The sequence below is a fragment of the Syngnathoides biaculeatus genome, chromosome 16 (assembly GCF_019802595.1).
Source record: "Syngnathoides biaculeatus isolate LvHL_M chromosome 16, ASM1980259v1, whole genome shotgun sequence".
Taxonomy (NCBI): Eukaryota; Metazoa; Chordata; class Actinopteri; order Syngnathiformes; family Syngnathidae; genus Syngnathoides; species Syngnathoides biaculeatus.
The window spans coordinates 20,506,900-20,522,999 of NC_084655.1; the positions used below are offsets into that span (position 1 = coordinate 20,506,900).

General features: G+C 46.6%; 1 protein-coding gene across 5 annotated transcripts in view; it reads right to left on the bottom strand.

Moving 5' to 3' along the window:
- rhbdf1a (rhomboid 5 homolog 1a (Drosophila)) overlaps positions 1-16,100 on the bottom strand; it is a 48,273-nt gene that overhangs the window by 3,226 nt on the left and 28,947 nt on the right. For 4 of the 5 annotated variants that reach the window (XM_061846789.1, XM_061846786.1, XM_061846787.1 and 1 more), the window contains exons 2-17: positions 9,048-9,193; positions 7,914-8,053; positions 6,547-6,654; positions 5,931-6,144; positions 5,087-5,293; positions 4,800-4,919; positions 4,561-4,721; positions 3,391-3,642; positions 2,777-2,888; positions 2,612-2,686; positions 1,894-2,055; positions 1,704-1,804; positions 1,568-1,631; positions 481-572; positions 316-391; positions 139-239 (exon numbers count right to left, since the gene is read on the bottom strand). In XM_061846789.1, the coding sequence (XP_061702773.1) occupies positions 139-239; positions 316-391; positions 481-572; positions 1,568-1,631; positions 1,704-1,804; positions 1,894-2,055; positions 2,612-2,686; positions 2,777-2,888; positions 3,391-3,642; positions 4,561-4,721; positions 4,800-4,919; positions 5,087-5,293; positions 5,931-6,144; positions 6,547-6,654; positions 7,914-8,053; positions 9,048-9,164 (2,102 nt within the window). In that variant the 5' untranslated portion in view covers positions 9,165-9,193. The remainder of the gene's footprint in view (positions 1-138; positions 240-315; positions 392-480; positions 573-1,567; positions 1,632-1,703; positions 1,805-1,893; positions 2,056-2,611; positions 2,687-2,776; positions 2,889-3,390; positions 3,643-4,560; positions 4,722-4,799; positions 4,920-5,086; positions 5,294-5,930; positions 6,145-6,546; positions 6,655-7,913; positions 8,054-9,047; positions 9,194-16,100) is intronic. The other variant, XM_061846790.1, reaches the window with a different exon arrangement.

The window sequence follows — 16,100 nt, forward strand, 5'->3', positions numbered from 1 at the left end:
AATCTTCCCCATCAAATAATTTAATTTATCCTTTCATTAACGGGTGGGAGGCTTTTTTTTTTTGGGAAGGAGGCAAAGTGCTGCAAAAAGCCGACGAAAAACCAACACGGTGCATTTTAAACTTTGTCACGGACTCACCCCGCGTGCAAGAAGAGCGAGAGCCAGAGTCTGTAAAACTGATCCGGGATCTCGGGGTTAAGGAAAGGCAGCAGTCCGCACACGTCATCCATGCAATGCACCTGCAAGGTGGAGGAACAGTCAGATGAAAAAGAAAAATGTAAAAAAATAAAAAAATGTTACAAATGTGGATCTTACTTGGGAGCAGAGTGTCGCTTCCTCATGAAAGTAACCATTCATGAAGTCACAATATTCCCGGGATGTGATTTCACACCTTCAACGACAAAAAGCCATCATAAATAAATAGTGAATACATTTTTTTTTTTTTTATTTTAATTAAAAAAACAACAAAAGTTTGCTGACCTTCCTTTGGTTCCAATGCAGCAGGGTCGGCCCGTGATGGTGCAGTCAATGTGAGGCATGTTGGTGTGGTTCCCCGTGGTCCTGGTGCAAATCTAACGGCACACGCGCCTTTTCAGTGGCACGCTCGGGGGAAAAGAACGCCGCGACCACAGGCTGACGCTTCCGTCCGTGGGTGGCGTAAAAAGTTGCGCGCGGGAACACGTCTGAGAACGCGTGGTTCAGAATATGCGATACAAATACCGGAAGTTTGAACTCGGCTTTGTGTCAGCTCCCCTTAAAAATCACTTGGGATGACAAAGAAGGAAAAAGACATTTGGTTCGAACTGTGAAACTTTGGGTCATATAGAGTCACGCCTCGGTTGTCAACCACAATCCAGAAATCCAGAAAACGGTTCGAAAAGTGAATTGTTCAAAAAACCGAATCGATGTTTCCCATTACAATGCATAGAAAAACAAATAATGCGTTCCAAGCCTAAAAAATTGGGGTTTTTAAGGCATTTTTTTCCCTTTTCCTGATTATAAACTGCATAGTAGAAATACATGTATAGTTTAAATAATTCATATAATAAAATAATTTCACAAATGTATTTAATTTTTGCTTAAAATGTATGCTTTAGTTGTAAAGTACGCTAGGCTGGGAGTGCATTGCCGAATCTGTAGCGACTCGGAAACTTTTTTATTAACAAAAGTGCAGAATAACTTTAAACAAACAATAATGAGGGGGAAAATAAACAAAATAAAAGTGCGCTGATTGCGCCGCGCGCGTTATTTCATTTCCGAGTTTGTTTTTTTTGGTTTTTTTTTTTCGGGGTGCGTTCGACTAGACAATAACAAAAAGCATTGTGCGTGGGTCAGCTGCTTGCGCCGCGCACATTCTTATTTCCGGGTTTTTTCAGCAACGTTCGAGGACCGATTTTTGTTAAAAAACAATCCAAAAAAAATCTCGAAATTTTCGTACGAAAACCGATTTGTTCGAAAATGGGGACGTTCGAAAACCGAGGCTTTACTGTATTTTATAATCAAAAAGAAATCTTGTTCCAGCTCTGACAACAGAATTTGGTTTTTTTTGGAAAACATTTGCACTCACCGGCCACTTGGTGATGTCGTCGGGCCACTCGTGCGGCGAGACCGAACCGGGCTCCAGACATATGCTGACGGCAAACGCACCGTTAGTAGCTAGCGTGCGTGGGCTCGGAGGCGAAGGGGTGTGCTTAGCGTATTACCTGGGGTCCTGATGGCAGACGGAGCCGTACTGTCTGTCTTTCCCTTTTAACTTTGGCGTGCTGGAATGCTGCGGCCACTTCACCCACACGGCCAGAGTGCTCTGGACGTTTAAAAAAAAAAAAAAAAAAAGGGTGCGTCAGAACCGCTCGCGCTTATCGAGTCAAACGACTGATCGATACAGCGACGGACCGAGCACTCCTCTTCGGAGGTTTGGACGCAGCCGGAGCGGTCGTTGCGCACGCAGCACGCCGAGTTGCGCTCGATGGCTCGTTTTTCCCTGATGAACTCGTGCACTTGCTTGTCCTGCCGCATGCATGGAGAGTATTTGGCCCCCAGGTGGATCAGCGCCTCCTGTGGGGAACGATCGGAGCTTCACGTTATCACAACACCCAGGTACAACTACAGTACTTTACTTCATCCATCCATTTTCTTTGCCGCTTATCCTCACAAGGATCACAGGTAGTGCTGGAGCCCACCCCAGCTGTCAATGGGCAGGAGGCGTGTTGCAAACTCCACACAGGCGGGGGTGGGATCGAATCCGGGTCCTCAGAACTGTGAGGCCAAGGCTTTACCACTGTTCCGCTGTAGTACTTGACTTTGTATTGTTTATTTTTATTTTTAAAATTACACATCTATTTAATGCTAATTAGCTGCTGTAATCCTTTAAAGACCAAAGACAGTAAAAGTACTTTGTCATATAATGTCATTATCTGCAAATAAAAACTAATATTACTGCTGTACTGATGAGCTGTAAGGAGTTAGGCTTCTATATTATATTATACTACTAAACTATATTTTTCCCTCGTTAAAAGACTACAAATACGTTAAGAGTGTTCAAGTGTTAAATTTGTTAAACAATCAATGTATATATGCCGTGTTTTCCCCCCCACCTTGCTTGTGCACTTACCGAGCCCGGCCCGATCCAGAAGTTCTCCTGCTGCACATACTTGACATTTTCGTACACGCCTTTGTTTCTTAAAACCTGCCGGACACACAAACGAGACGTGACCGTCGCGGGCAAAAAAAAAAAAAATTTACAGCGCGGTCGTGAAGATGCCCGGCGCCCACTCACAGAATCGACCGTCTCGTGCTGGGAGAAGCCCACCGGCGCGATGCCGTAGATGCACACGGCCAGGATGGTGATCAGCAAGTGGACAAAGGTGATCCAGTATGTAAAAAAAGGCCTGCGGGCAGGAGATAACAAAATAATGATACCGTAATTCCCGGCCTGCAGAGCGCACCTGGTTGTAAACCTCACCCAGTACATTTTGTAAAGGAAATACCAATACGCAGCTGTGTAAAAACCCACATTCAAAACATGAGATATTAACAAAGAAAGACGGTAGACAGGGAGTTGAACACTAGCGCCGCACTAACAGGGCCGGTCAAAAAAACATACCGGTAAAATCACTGAGACACGCCAGTAACACTCTTGCGCAGCGCTAACAGGGCCGGACCGGTAAAAGTCACTTCCTCGGCACATGTATTCCACCGGTCTCACTCTTACCTTTCCCCCTCGAGTGCCCCCTTGCGGCCGTTGGAAAAAAAAAATGCACAAATTAGCCGCATCACCGCATAAACCGCAGGGTTGAAAGCGTGTGAAAAAAGTTGCGGTTTATCGGCCGGAAATTATGGTAATAACAATGTGAATACAACTGCTACCGCCATGGGTGCCACGGAGCGTACCTGTGGTCGTCCATGTCCTCGATCTGCCGCTTGACGTAGCTGTCGATGCGCTTGCGGTACGTGCGGTTGGTCAGCTTGCCCACCATGCCCAGCCCGTAAGGCCGCTTCTCGCGGGCGAAAAGCTTCTTGACGGGCACCGCGATGCGCTGGCCGCGCCGCTGCCCGTTGACGCTCACCACCTCCTGGCGCAGCGGCACCTTGGGCGGCCCCGGCGTGCCCTCTTTGGCTTTACGCCAACCTCGCTCCAAAGGTCTGCCCGGGATCACAGGGAAGACAGAGAAAAAAATTATATCTATATTTGACTTTAACATAACAAATAAAAAAAACTATATATATTCAATAGTCCCGTTTTATGTTTACTTTTGTTTATGCATAGCATATTGTTTCAGCTGCCATTGTTTATTACGTGCTCTTAAAAAGAACAATTTTTCATCTTCAATCCAACATTAGCTGTGTACATAGACAGTACATGTCCAAAATACATAAAGGATAACAAAAATAAATGTTGTATATAGTCGTGCCCATGCAGAGAAACAAACACATGTGATGTGATCGTTTTTATTACAATCCCCAAATTTATTACAGATTATTTTACTTGCTATTATCATTTTTACATGAATAATACAGTACATAGTAATAAAAGGAATAAGGATTATTCTGACAACTGACATTTTTTTTTAATGAATGAAATTCTAATAAATTCAAAAAAGCCAACTGAATAAGCTGTTTTTAATGAATGAAATGTTAATAAACCAAAAAAACTCAATGGCATTATTCTTGAATTTAAAAGAAAAAAATATTGAATTAAAATTATTTAAAAAAATATTTATTAAATTATTTATTATTATTTAAAAATGCTAGTACCTTTGAAAAACAGATTTTAAAAAACACTTCTTACTATGTGATTGAAAAGCTGTTTTTAATGAATGAAATGTTAATTAAAAAAAATCTCAATGACATAATTCTTAGGCCTAAAAGAAAAAAATATTATTAAAAATGTAATTCATTATTAAATTAAATGATTAACTATTATTTAAGAATGCCTACCTTTGAAAATCTGATTTATAAAAACCACACACACACACACCAAAAAATGAAATTAGTTTTATAAACTGAAACTTTGTTTGAGAATTCCTTTTGCACAGCGCCACCTATTGGAGGTGCACTCACAGCATCAGGTGACTCCTCTCCAGAGCCGTTTTGTCCAGCGCGCTCCCCGTCAGCTCCAGCTCGTCCTTGTCGCCGCGCTCGGCCTCTTTCGCGGCCGCCTCCGACGGCGTCTCGAACACCTCGTCGGCGTACGTGGACAGCTCTTCGTGCATCAGAACGTCCTGACGGAAGAAAATACGCGCACGTGTGGAAATATCCGACCCGTGAAGGCGCTGCCGGCGTCCTCCGGACTGGCTTACCCGGGCAAAGAAGGACGTGTCCAGCTCGTCGGGAAAGTCCATGTCTTCCTCCATGAAGCTGGCTGGAGTAAAGCTGCGTCTGTGGGTCCGCCGCAGGGTGCCGTCCCGTATGGACCGCCCCTGACACAAAGAACGCACAACTGACTTAAAAAGGGTTCGCTGCAGAACATTTGCAACACCTGCTTTAGCCTCGCGATGAGTAGACCTCATTGGCAGAACCGATCAGCCATTTCGAGTCGAGGTTGAAAGGTGTTCTTTTGATAAAAAGTGCAAAACGGCCAGCTCACCTTGACCAGCGCCGCCGCCGCCCGGAAGCTCATCTTGGCCACGGACTCCCTCTTGCGCCGACGGGGTATCCGGTTGAGGCCCGAGCGCGAGCTGGTGAAGGAGCAGAGCGACGCCGCCCCGGGCGTGATCGGCGTCTGCGGCACGCTGTAGCCGTCAACCTCCTCCACCGCGCGGAAGGCTCGGCCGCGGGCCAGCGGGTCGACGATCTGGGGCAAGAATTAGTTTAAACTGTCGAGCGTAACGTTAAGTACTGTGCAGCCTCTTTGCCAGTGGTTCTAAAACTTTTTAGACCGAGCACCGCCTCAAAAATACATAAGGCCGAAGTGTTCAGCGAAATATTATTCCTAAACGTACATTTCATATTACCTTAATTTAATTTGACTCAAGTCACATTAACATTAAACATGATTTAATAAAAAAAAAAAAAAAAAAAAAATAGAGGAGCATCGATTCCTTCCCCGTGTTCTTTAAAGACAGTACTTTTTATGTATATAATCTTTTGACCTTGAAGAATAATAATCTAAAATTACCTCACTCATTATTGTGGCATGAAACAAAATTAAATAATTTTTGTGAAGCTGAGTGACCAGAAACAGGAGCGGTTTCATCTGATTTCACTTCAGACAGTGAGACAAAAAAAATTAAATGTGTGTTTTTGCAGTGTATGTAAACTTCTGGCTTCAACTGTATACTGTACGATATTGAAAAGTGTGCATTACTACCCACCTTTGACCTTTAATTCAATTGATATGATTTCCCGAGGGTTAAAATGAGCAACTATCACCTGGATTGTGTTTGACTTTGACGATGTGCCAAAGTGACGCAGCGACGCATTTTGTTTACCTTCTGCATGCCATGCGACGAGGAGGGCACATACAGCGGCGGTGGCGTCTCGGTGCTGGCTAAAGAGATGTTGTCCTGGCTGGGCAGGTCCATCTCGCGGATCACCTGCGGCTTGAGCTTCCCGTAGCGCAGGCTGCAGTGGCGGAGGCTCTTGCGCTGCCATTTCTGGGTGGCGTCTCCGTCCTTGCTCACCCCGAACCAGTCGGCGGTGCCCCTGACGCCACAAGCGGCCGGCGGTCAGGTCACAGTCGCAAACTACGACGCCACGCGTGGTAAGACGTGATGATAAGAGGACGACACTTTTCCTGCATGCCGGAATTGTCGTGTGAGGGAACAAGTCCGGGCACGTTTGTGTGCAGAAACACAAAAAGAGTCTGACTGACACACCCACATTGACCCAGTCAACCACAGACAACGGATGATGTATGTGAAAACCAACTCACCGGCCAAAACTTACTGCTTTATACGCCCGCTTTCTCAAACACTAACTAACTCATTTTTCTTAAGATAGAAAAAAAAAAAATATATGACCCCGGATGTGCACAAGTGAGAGTTTAAAAACGAACCCAGCGGGGACAAAAGTGCGCCTCCGACAAGTGGGGTCCGCCCTGCATACCTGAGCAGGGTTCTGGAAAGCGAGTGGTGCTTCCTGGCGCTGCGGCGGGCAGCTCGCTGGCCCTTGACGGGCACCGTGTTAATCCGCTCAAAGTGAACCCTCCTGCTGCTGTCGCCGGGGCGGGTGGGCGGAGGAGGGTGCAGAGAGAAGGAGGAGGAGAAGGAGGGAAACAGAAAGAACAGAAAGTGAGAAGCAAGAGTGCGAGTGGTGGGAGGCGCCATGCAAGCAGACTGTTAGAGCGGGGTACCGACGATGGGGGCCGGACGCGAGCGTTTCGCCTCCCGTGTGATGCGAGTAAGGACAGGCCAAATTCTTGGATGTCCAAAATAAATGGCTTAAAGCTGATTTAATCCGGGGGGGGGGGGGGGGGGGTCAAATACAGCAGTACTTGGTTTCCTGATATATCGACAAACATCTACATTTTCAAACTTTATGCGCAATACTTAGAAGAAAATTAAGCATGCATGGTGCAGGTATACATACACAGACACATTTCTAATTTTTTTTTCAATCCGCATATTCTACAGCACTGGTGTCAAACACGAGGCCCGGGGGCCAGAACTGGCCGGCCAAATAATGTTATGTGGCCCGCGAAGGCAAATCACCGGTGTCAAAATCCATGATTCTTGTGAAAACGTGTCCCAACATTTCAAAGTGTCATATACCATAAATGATAACGTTGAGGTATTATAAGCATTTTTGCGTCACCAGAAGTGACCCATTACGCTCGATTTCTGATTCCAAAACTAGTTCATAAAATTTCATGCGTAAATATGATGACGGCCCTCTGAGGGACATCGTAACTAGAATGTGGCCCGTGACAAAAAAAGAGTTTGACACCCCTGCCATGCAGTCTACACTGTATTATGTGTGACTTTGAACGCGCGTGTTTAAAAGGCGGGGTCTGTCGTGGTGAGTGACGTGCGCCTCAACGAATGAGAGTGTGGTCGGAGGCTGTTGTTAGCTCATGCTAGCCAGTCTGCGCTTTGAGTACCAATTGTAGTCGTAGCAATTAGCGTACCAATTTTTTTTTTTTTTTTATGCATTTGTTTGTCATCATTTGTACTTGACCTCTTGCAGAGGAAGTGCAACTCATTGTAACTAGCAGCCGTAGGGATAAATAGGATCATCTTTCAAGGACAGGATCTGATACGATTATTTCATTTGCCGACTTTGAGCACGAGGGGCGGGGGTGCCGATCGCCGGGAAACGTGTTACCCCGCTTAAGCAAGCCACATATCGACCGCGTTAGCACGCAGGTAAGGTCAATCGAAACCAGCCATGCGATTTTGCATAAAAAGAAGGAAACGGGAAAAGGTAAAAGGTTCTTCTTACGGAGGCGTAAAAATGAAAGATGGCGGTCTCACCTCTTGATGGTCTGCGTGATGGAAGACTGGCGCTGCAAGGCCGGCCGCCGGCTGTCAAAGAAGTCCCGGGGCGGCGACTGGAGGTGCGACGTTTCCACCGGCATGCTGATGCTGCGCAGGAAGCCCTGCCTCTTTATCGGCTGCGAGAGGGGACAATATTATATGTCAAAATACTGTACGTCGTTCACGTTTTCCAAATTTTGCCTCGCGATTGGCCCGGGAACATTCCAGGGTGCAGGCTCCCTTCGGCTGGATTTAGACTCCAGCTTTCCACGGACTTGAACATGGTCAGCGGGAGTGAACATTTTTGGATGCATTTTCCAATTTTAACAGTTACTATGACCTTTATGACTGGCGAACATTTGCTTACCAAATGATTATACAAATCATGTTCCTCTCTGGGCGGCACGGTGGATTTAGCTGGAAAGTGTTGGCCTCACAGTTCTGAGGACCCGGGTTCAATCCCGGCCCCGCCTGTGTGGAGTTTGCATGTTTTCCCCCGTGCCTGCGTGGGTTTTCTCCGGGCACTCCAGTTTCCTCCCACACCCCAAAAACACGCAACATCAATTGGACGCTCAAAATTGCCCCAAGGTGTGATTGTGAGTGCGGCTGTTTGTCTCCATGTGCCCTGCGATTGGCTGGCGACCGGTTCAGGGTGTCCCCCGCCTCCTGCCCGGTGACAGCTGGGATAGGCTCCAGCACTCCCCGCGATCCTCGTGAGGATAAGCGGCAAAAGAAAATGGATGGATGGATGAATATTCCTCTCTGGTTTTCCTAAATATTGGTGACATTCGTCATAATTTTCAAGTCGTCAACCATCGGAGTATAGTTGAAATCTTTTAGAACAAGCCAGCGATAACAGTATTGTTTTGAAAAATATAACACTGTATGCCAGCCACGTTGGATGATTTAAAAAAATAATAACGATGATTTGAGTTACCAAGACTCAAAGGTTCATTTGATTTTCCTCATGATTCCGTGGGTTTTGCTCACATATTTATAACGAGAAAATGCCCGACTTCCACCGCGTGTACACGGAGCTTCTGTTATCAGTCCGCTTGTGCCCCAGTCAAATTCATCATAACTGCATATTATTGTCATATTATTATTATTATTAGGGATCCTAGGATTCACCTGAACAAAAGTGGGCGGCTCGTCCAGCGACGTCTGAACTGCGGGAATGTCCAATCGCAGCCACGGAGGCTTCTTCCTCTGCAGGCTGCTGGTGCTCTCCCGCCGGGCTTCTGCCATGTTGTGTGTCTCCACCACAGGCCTGCCAGCTGCACACACACATGCACACGCACACGCACACCAGAGGAGAGAGACAGCAGAACGTTACGTAATGCGTCATTGCAAGCATCAAATCTCAAAGAGGGCCAACGGTGCGGCTTGCAGAAGAGATTGAGTCCACAAGAAGGTGCTGCGGACGCTGTGCAGGATTTTTGCAAGCCGCAGAAATTAGAAATTGCTCGTGTGGACCGAAATTTAGTTCCTGGGAATGTTCTCGTGGACCCACCCCCGTTCCGCGCACAGGAAGTGGAAATAGAAGAAAAACAGAGCGCCTTTTTGCAAATGTAACATCTTCCGCTCCAGACTAAATGTTGGACAACTTCCAGAGCCTCACAACAAGTGTGAGTACACCCCCCCCCCCCCCCCCGCAGGCCTGTTGACAACAGGAGGTGCGCAATAAAAGCTCATGGCCTCCTTTTTACTGCATGTTTTACTTCCTGTCGCCTACTCGTAAACGTCTGCAAAAACGGTCCTCTCATTGGCACAGCGGAGAAAGACGCAAAAATACTCCGCGTGTGTTTTTTTATTTATGGAAAAATGTGTACATGTGTAGTGAGAAAAGAAAAGAAAAAAGTTTGAGATGGAAATATTTCAGCAGCAGATGTGGAAGTGGTTAGTAAGTGTGCCTCACTACACACTGTATAGTTTGGGATGTGAAAAGGAGGAACTACGGCACAACATTGGCATGACAAAGACGTTGACGTCCCTCTGAAATTGACAAAAAGATGGCATGAACGCTCCTGGCAGCCAGTCCAGAGCGTCCCTGCAGTTTTTGCCCCAAATGAAGCCAGGATAACGTTTCAATATCGCCCGATGACAACAAGCGGATGGATGGACTCGTCCTTCAAGTCGGCGACATCGCGGCGCGGCTTGCGGAGTCGGTCACGTCCTCGCTACGCTACGTGTCCCTCATTTAGACCACATCTGCTTTTCCGCTATTATTCAGACTCACCGCAAGCTTCTGAACTTCTCTTTTCGACCGAGTGACAATCGGGTGGATGTCACACAAGCGGCAAAAGTGAAACCAAAGACTAAAAAGTACGATACTTCTCACGTCCTCGGACTAACCTACATAACTACACACACAAAATCGAATACAAAAGAAAAGTGCCCATTCCTGATTGACCTTTAACATATTTAAAAATATGTTTATTACATCATAGTACATGATGCAGCCACTTCTAAGGGCAATCAAAATCCATCCAGCCATCTTCTTAGCAGCTTATCCTCACGAGGGTAGTGGGGAGTGCTGGAGCCTAACCCAGCTTTTAACGGGCAGGAGGTCGTGTACACCCTGGACTGGTTGCCAGCCAATCGCAGGGCACATAGAGCCAAATAGTCACACTCACAATCACACCTAGGTGCAATTTCGAGTGTCCAATTAATGGTGCATGTTTTTGGGATGTGGGAGGAAAACCAGAGTGCCCGGAGAAAACCCACGCAGGCACGGGGAGAACATGCAAACTCCACAGAGGCGGGGTCGGGATCGAACCCGGGACCTCAAGACTGCGAGGCCAACGCTTTCCAGCCGATCCACCGTGACGCCCGGGCAATCAAAATAATAAAACCCATTGTTAAATTAGCCGAGGCCACAAAATGTTGCACCGGTCCATTCCTGACCTCCTACATTAGCAGCTGCGGTTGATGTGTGTTATGAACTTGTTGCCAAACTGAGTTTTGGCGAACCGATTTTTAATATTCTACGCACTTTTTAAAGGTGCGCAAACACAGTCCGGTTCTCGATATGGGCGAGACCGCAAGCCGCGCACACAAGAATATCTCCACCCGCGTCCTTGAGTCAGGTTTAACATTTGTAATTGTCAGCCAGACTTTGTTTTTTTTTTTTTTTAACATTTTGAGGAGGGGACAAAAATATTTTTAACGCAACCCACACCAATTAATATTGCATGTTTTTGGGATGTGGGAGGAAACCCACGCAGGCACGGGGAGAACATGCAAACTACACAGAGGCGGGGTCGGGATCGAACCCGGGTCCTCAGAACCGTGAGGCCAACGCTTTACCAGCTGATCCACCGTGCCGCTGCGTTTGGATTTTATTGGGAGAAATTCAAATGTTGATCACTGTTTAATTGGGTTTTTAAAAATAAATTTAAAAGATTTGTTAAAAAAAAAAAAAAAAAATCAGAGTTCTATGTATCCTGCTTGCTCAGTATCAGTCTAAACAACTTTATTATCTTTACAAAGGTCGATTAATTTTGCAGCCTCATCGCCCGTGTCTTCTTTGGTAGTTAATAATATAGTAATGCTCGCTCTGGCGTCACTGTCACGCAGCTGTGACGCAGCCTGCCCGCCGTTTAATTTGATTTCATCATTCACGCAAACAAGAGTTGACTGATTGGGCAAATCGGATCTGGGCCGAGCTAAAAAGGTTCCGCAGGCGCATCCTGATGCTTTCCCTCCATAATAGATAAGTTTGGCCGCTCAGGATTTGCCGTTTTAAATGATCGGTGTTGCCTCCTGGCAAAACTGGGTGGTTCTTTTTCTCGTTTTTTTTTCTTCTTCTTCTTCTTCTGCACTCACTCTTGTGCTTTTTGTGTCAGGCTTCTTCCCCTTAAGCCATCCCCTCCCGCAACCCGGGCTCCGGTATTCCACTCTGCCAGGAATAACTGCCATTTGTGCCTCTTTGTGTGCACCTCATGTAGGACGATTAAATCCCAGACAACAACAATGAAGTTGATTTGCGGCGGCCTGAGCGCGGCACTCTTTCGTGAGAGTTTAGCGGCTTTTCTCCTCGACTTCACTGTCCTGGGCCGGGACGTCTTGTGTAAATCTGCATGCGGCATTGGGGGTGGGGGGTGGGCGGGTGGGGGGGGGGGGGGTGTCAGGGGGGGGGCAGGGGTGGGAGTCAGTCACAAGTCTGCAAGTCACAAGCAAGTCTCAAGTCGTGAGCTTCGAATCTCCGACGAGTCCTCGGTTCACGGCGGGAAAAGAATCAAGCGTGTCGGGTCGGGTCATCGCTTGATTAACCAAGTCGCAAGTCAAGTCACAGAATCTTGGAGTGGAAAGATTAATATTCACACATTTAAAAGTGAAATGAACAACAACGATGATTAAAGTTGTTTTTTTGGAAACGCTATGATGCTTACTTTGTGGTGAGAGTTTTGTAATTCCTACGGTTCTTTAGAGAACACCATTAAAAAATTCATTCTTACAATTATCCATCCATCCATTTTCTTAGCTGCTTATCCTCACGAGGGTCGCGGGAGGGCTGGAGCCTATCCCAGCTGTCAACGGGCAGTAGGCGGGACTCACCCTGAACTGGTTGCCAGCCAATCGCAGGGCACATAAGCGACAAACAGCCGCACTGACAATGACACCTATGGGCAATTTAGAGTGTCCAATTAATGTTGCATGTTTTTGGGGTGTGGGAGGAAACCGGAGTGGCCACCCGGAGAAAACCCACTCAGGCAACGGAGAGAACATGCAAACTCCACACAGGCGGGTCCGGGATTGAACCCGGGACCTCAGAACTGTGAGGCCAACGCTTTCCATCTTATCCACTGTGCAGCCCTTTCTTATAATGAGAAAAATACAATTTGATTTGTACATCAACGGACTAATGGAGAATTAAGATTAATAATTCAGGGAATAATTCACAACATAAAAATCCCCGTGTTCACTGCTTTAATTAAGACACTGAAGTCTTTTTTTTAAGCACGGAATCTGATTATCATTAGATCTAAAGGTGATATTTCATATGCTGTGGTCTCCAAAAAAAAAAAAAAAAATAGTGCTGAAATATTTCCCCACGGAGCCCACACAACGATTGACATTCAAACCGTGACACATCAATAAACACGTTCAGTGGTATGAAAATTATATTCACACAATTTTTTTAACGCCGTGATCGTATTGCAAAGCGATCCAACACAGCCGAACCATGATGTCCCTCCGGCTCTTTCGTCATGCCCGCAACTTTAGCCACTCCCCTTTTTAATTTTCAATCTGCGCAACTGGGTGCTAGCAAAGCCACGTCACTTCTTCTGGATTCAGCGCTTGGGATTATATTTTAGTTGTTACTCTGTACTACACACCACTTCTCCTCATGAGTAAAACGTTTTGGGAAGCCAAACAAATGTTTAATCATCCAATTAAGTGAATCCGGATCATTATTTTTGGAGCTCCTTCCATTGTTGGCCATGCGGGCGGCTGCTTCACACAGGAAAGTGCGCAACAATGCAGACTGTGTTGCCAGGTTGGCAAGACATGCCCCCCCCCCCCCAGGATCAACCCAAAATGTTTCCTGTCGGATAATATGTACGTAGTTCAAGTTAACGCCAAGTCTCTCGTGTACGAAGTCTAAACTCAAGTCTTTTGTTAGCCAGTCGTAAAACTGGCAACTTAAGTCAACGTGAGTCAAGTCATTTAACTGGGCTCACCCCCATCTCTGTTGAAGGGGGGGCAACGTACACCACGGGGAGAGGCAGTCGGCGAATGGGGCAGCCGATCGCAGTCGACGTCCTCTAAAAATTTCCTTACTCTCCGTTATTATCGCCACGTGCACTCTGTGGCAATGCGCTTCTTGATAATTAGTTTTTATGGTTCAATCAAAAAAATTATCCACTACATTCATTGTAATATGGGGACTCTTAAAACCCGAGCTCACCTTAAGATGTGGTGCCAAATTGCTTCGTACACATTGAAAAATAGTGTTTTTGGGGGTCTACTTCAGAGGCGTTAGGCCGCTTCACTCGGTATGCAACGATCGAGATCAAAAAGTCAGACTTGCTCCCGTTTTGTGGAAACAGTTCCTCGCAATTAAAATAAAACCTATAAAACTGAAACCTCACCACTGTTTTATAAACGTTGCCCTTCATCCTAGCGGAGACTCTTCTGTCACATAAAACACCAGACACCTTCCGCCAACTGTTCCACCCCGCTTGGACCCGTTTCCTTACCACATTCTCCATTGCTCTGTATTGTTGACCCCAAGTCTTTGAAGTCGTCCACCCTTGCTATGTCTTCTCCCCAGAGCGTCACACTCTTCCCCCTCCACCTCTCTCATTCACGCACATATATTCTATTTTACTTGCTCATCTTCATTATTCTCCTTTCCGGTGTGTGTCTCCATCTTTCTAACTGCACATCACAATATCATCTGTGAACATCATGGACCGAGGAGGAATCCAGTCTGACCTCATCTGTCAGCCTATCCATTATTATCGCAAACAGGAAGGGGCTCAGAGGGGATCCCTGATGCAGTCCCGCCTCCACCTTAAATTCTTCTGACACACCTACGGCACATCTCACCGCTGTTCTGCTGCCCTCATACATGTCCTGAACTATTCTAACATATTTCTCCGCCACACCGGACTTGCGCATGCAGTACCACAGTTCCCCTCTTGGTACTCTGTCATAGGCTTTCTCTAGGTCTACAAAGACATAATGTAGCTCCTTCTGACCTTCTCTGTACTTTTCCACAAGCATCCTCAAGGCAAATAATGCATATGTGGTACTGGTACTGCTGGTACAGTAAACATTTCTGATAAACGACCCAATTTGCTGACTCGATCTTGTCCTCCTCAACATCTCGGATCAACTGGCACCAGCCTGCAAATCATTCTCCTTGTTTCTCCGTCCGTTTATGGTAGAAATTGAAATCGGTGGCCCTCAAGGCCGGCCCCGCCCCCCCCCCCCCCCCCCCCCAGCGGCAGCGATGTCCTTGCTGTGGAGGAGAGCCGCAGATGAACGGGTTTGGCACTCGCTCAAGCTGGAGGATTAGCCTCTTTCATCAGCGAGGGTGCACTATCTGCTATCTCACGGCCACATTCACACACCAGAAAAACTCTTAAAACCGCCTTGCTGCTTCCACCCCGCCGATGATTTCACTCAATTGCCCCGCTGGAGTCGTAATCTCATTTTCAAGGCGAGGTGCGTTTTATACGACTGATAGGCGGCGTGTTTGCGTTCCTCGTCGCATTCTTCACAGCGCCATGATTTCATCAAGTTAGGATTTGTTTTGACTTCACAGGGACACGCTTTTAAGCCAAAAACCGCACTTCCTCCTGAATCCGGACACTGAAGGGGGCTTTGCGTGGCTCGTTTGAAATGTAGCACCTATTAGGCACCGGGAGAACATAGAGAAAACACGCAGCCGACATCTCTCCAGGTGCACAAATGTCCAACGGGCCCGGTCCGACGAAGCCTGACAGGCAGAACAAATTGCCTGGACGTGAGCTATTGTTATTATTGAGCGCGCACAGACCACAGAATCTTTTCAAAGAAATCGTGATCCAGTCAAGCGCAAAAAGGCACTGTTGTGTGTCACAGGTGGAGCCCTTGAAACAACCTTGGAGTCAGCCAAGCGCAAAACCAACTTGAACGTTTCAATTCACTTACAGTAAAAAGTCCTCGCCACAGGAAAAGGAATGAGGGACAACTTTTGCCGCATTCAATAAACGTGGGAAATTATGGACCCCAATTTCACTCATCTGTGATCAGAGCATAAAAACGCTACAGATCACGGGACGATGGACGTTTGACGACTAGGAGTGGTTAACTTATTTTGAAGACAGGACATCTTTTTGGGTGAGATTTGTTGAAAATCTGTAAATGTCCCCGTTTATTATTTGTTTACATGCAGCTGTCCGTACGTCTGCGCTGCAGCCACAATGCTCTGGAGTGGGGGGCGCCTCTGCCACCGAAACCTAAACTAGGTGCTCGTCTGCAGTTCATTAAGTAAAGAGAGCCAGACTCAGATCTGGAAACATTTTGCTTGCACGGCATGTCGAAAGACCAAAAAAAAAAAAACCAAACAAAACTAAAGTAAATCTAAAAAGCCGCACCGACCGCAGGAGGAAACGGTATGACAAATACATCCCGACATACGTCTTAATGTAATGCAATGCGAAGATATCGGACTCTGACTCAGGCGAC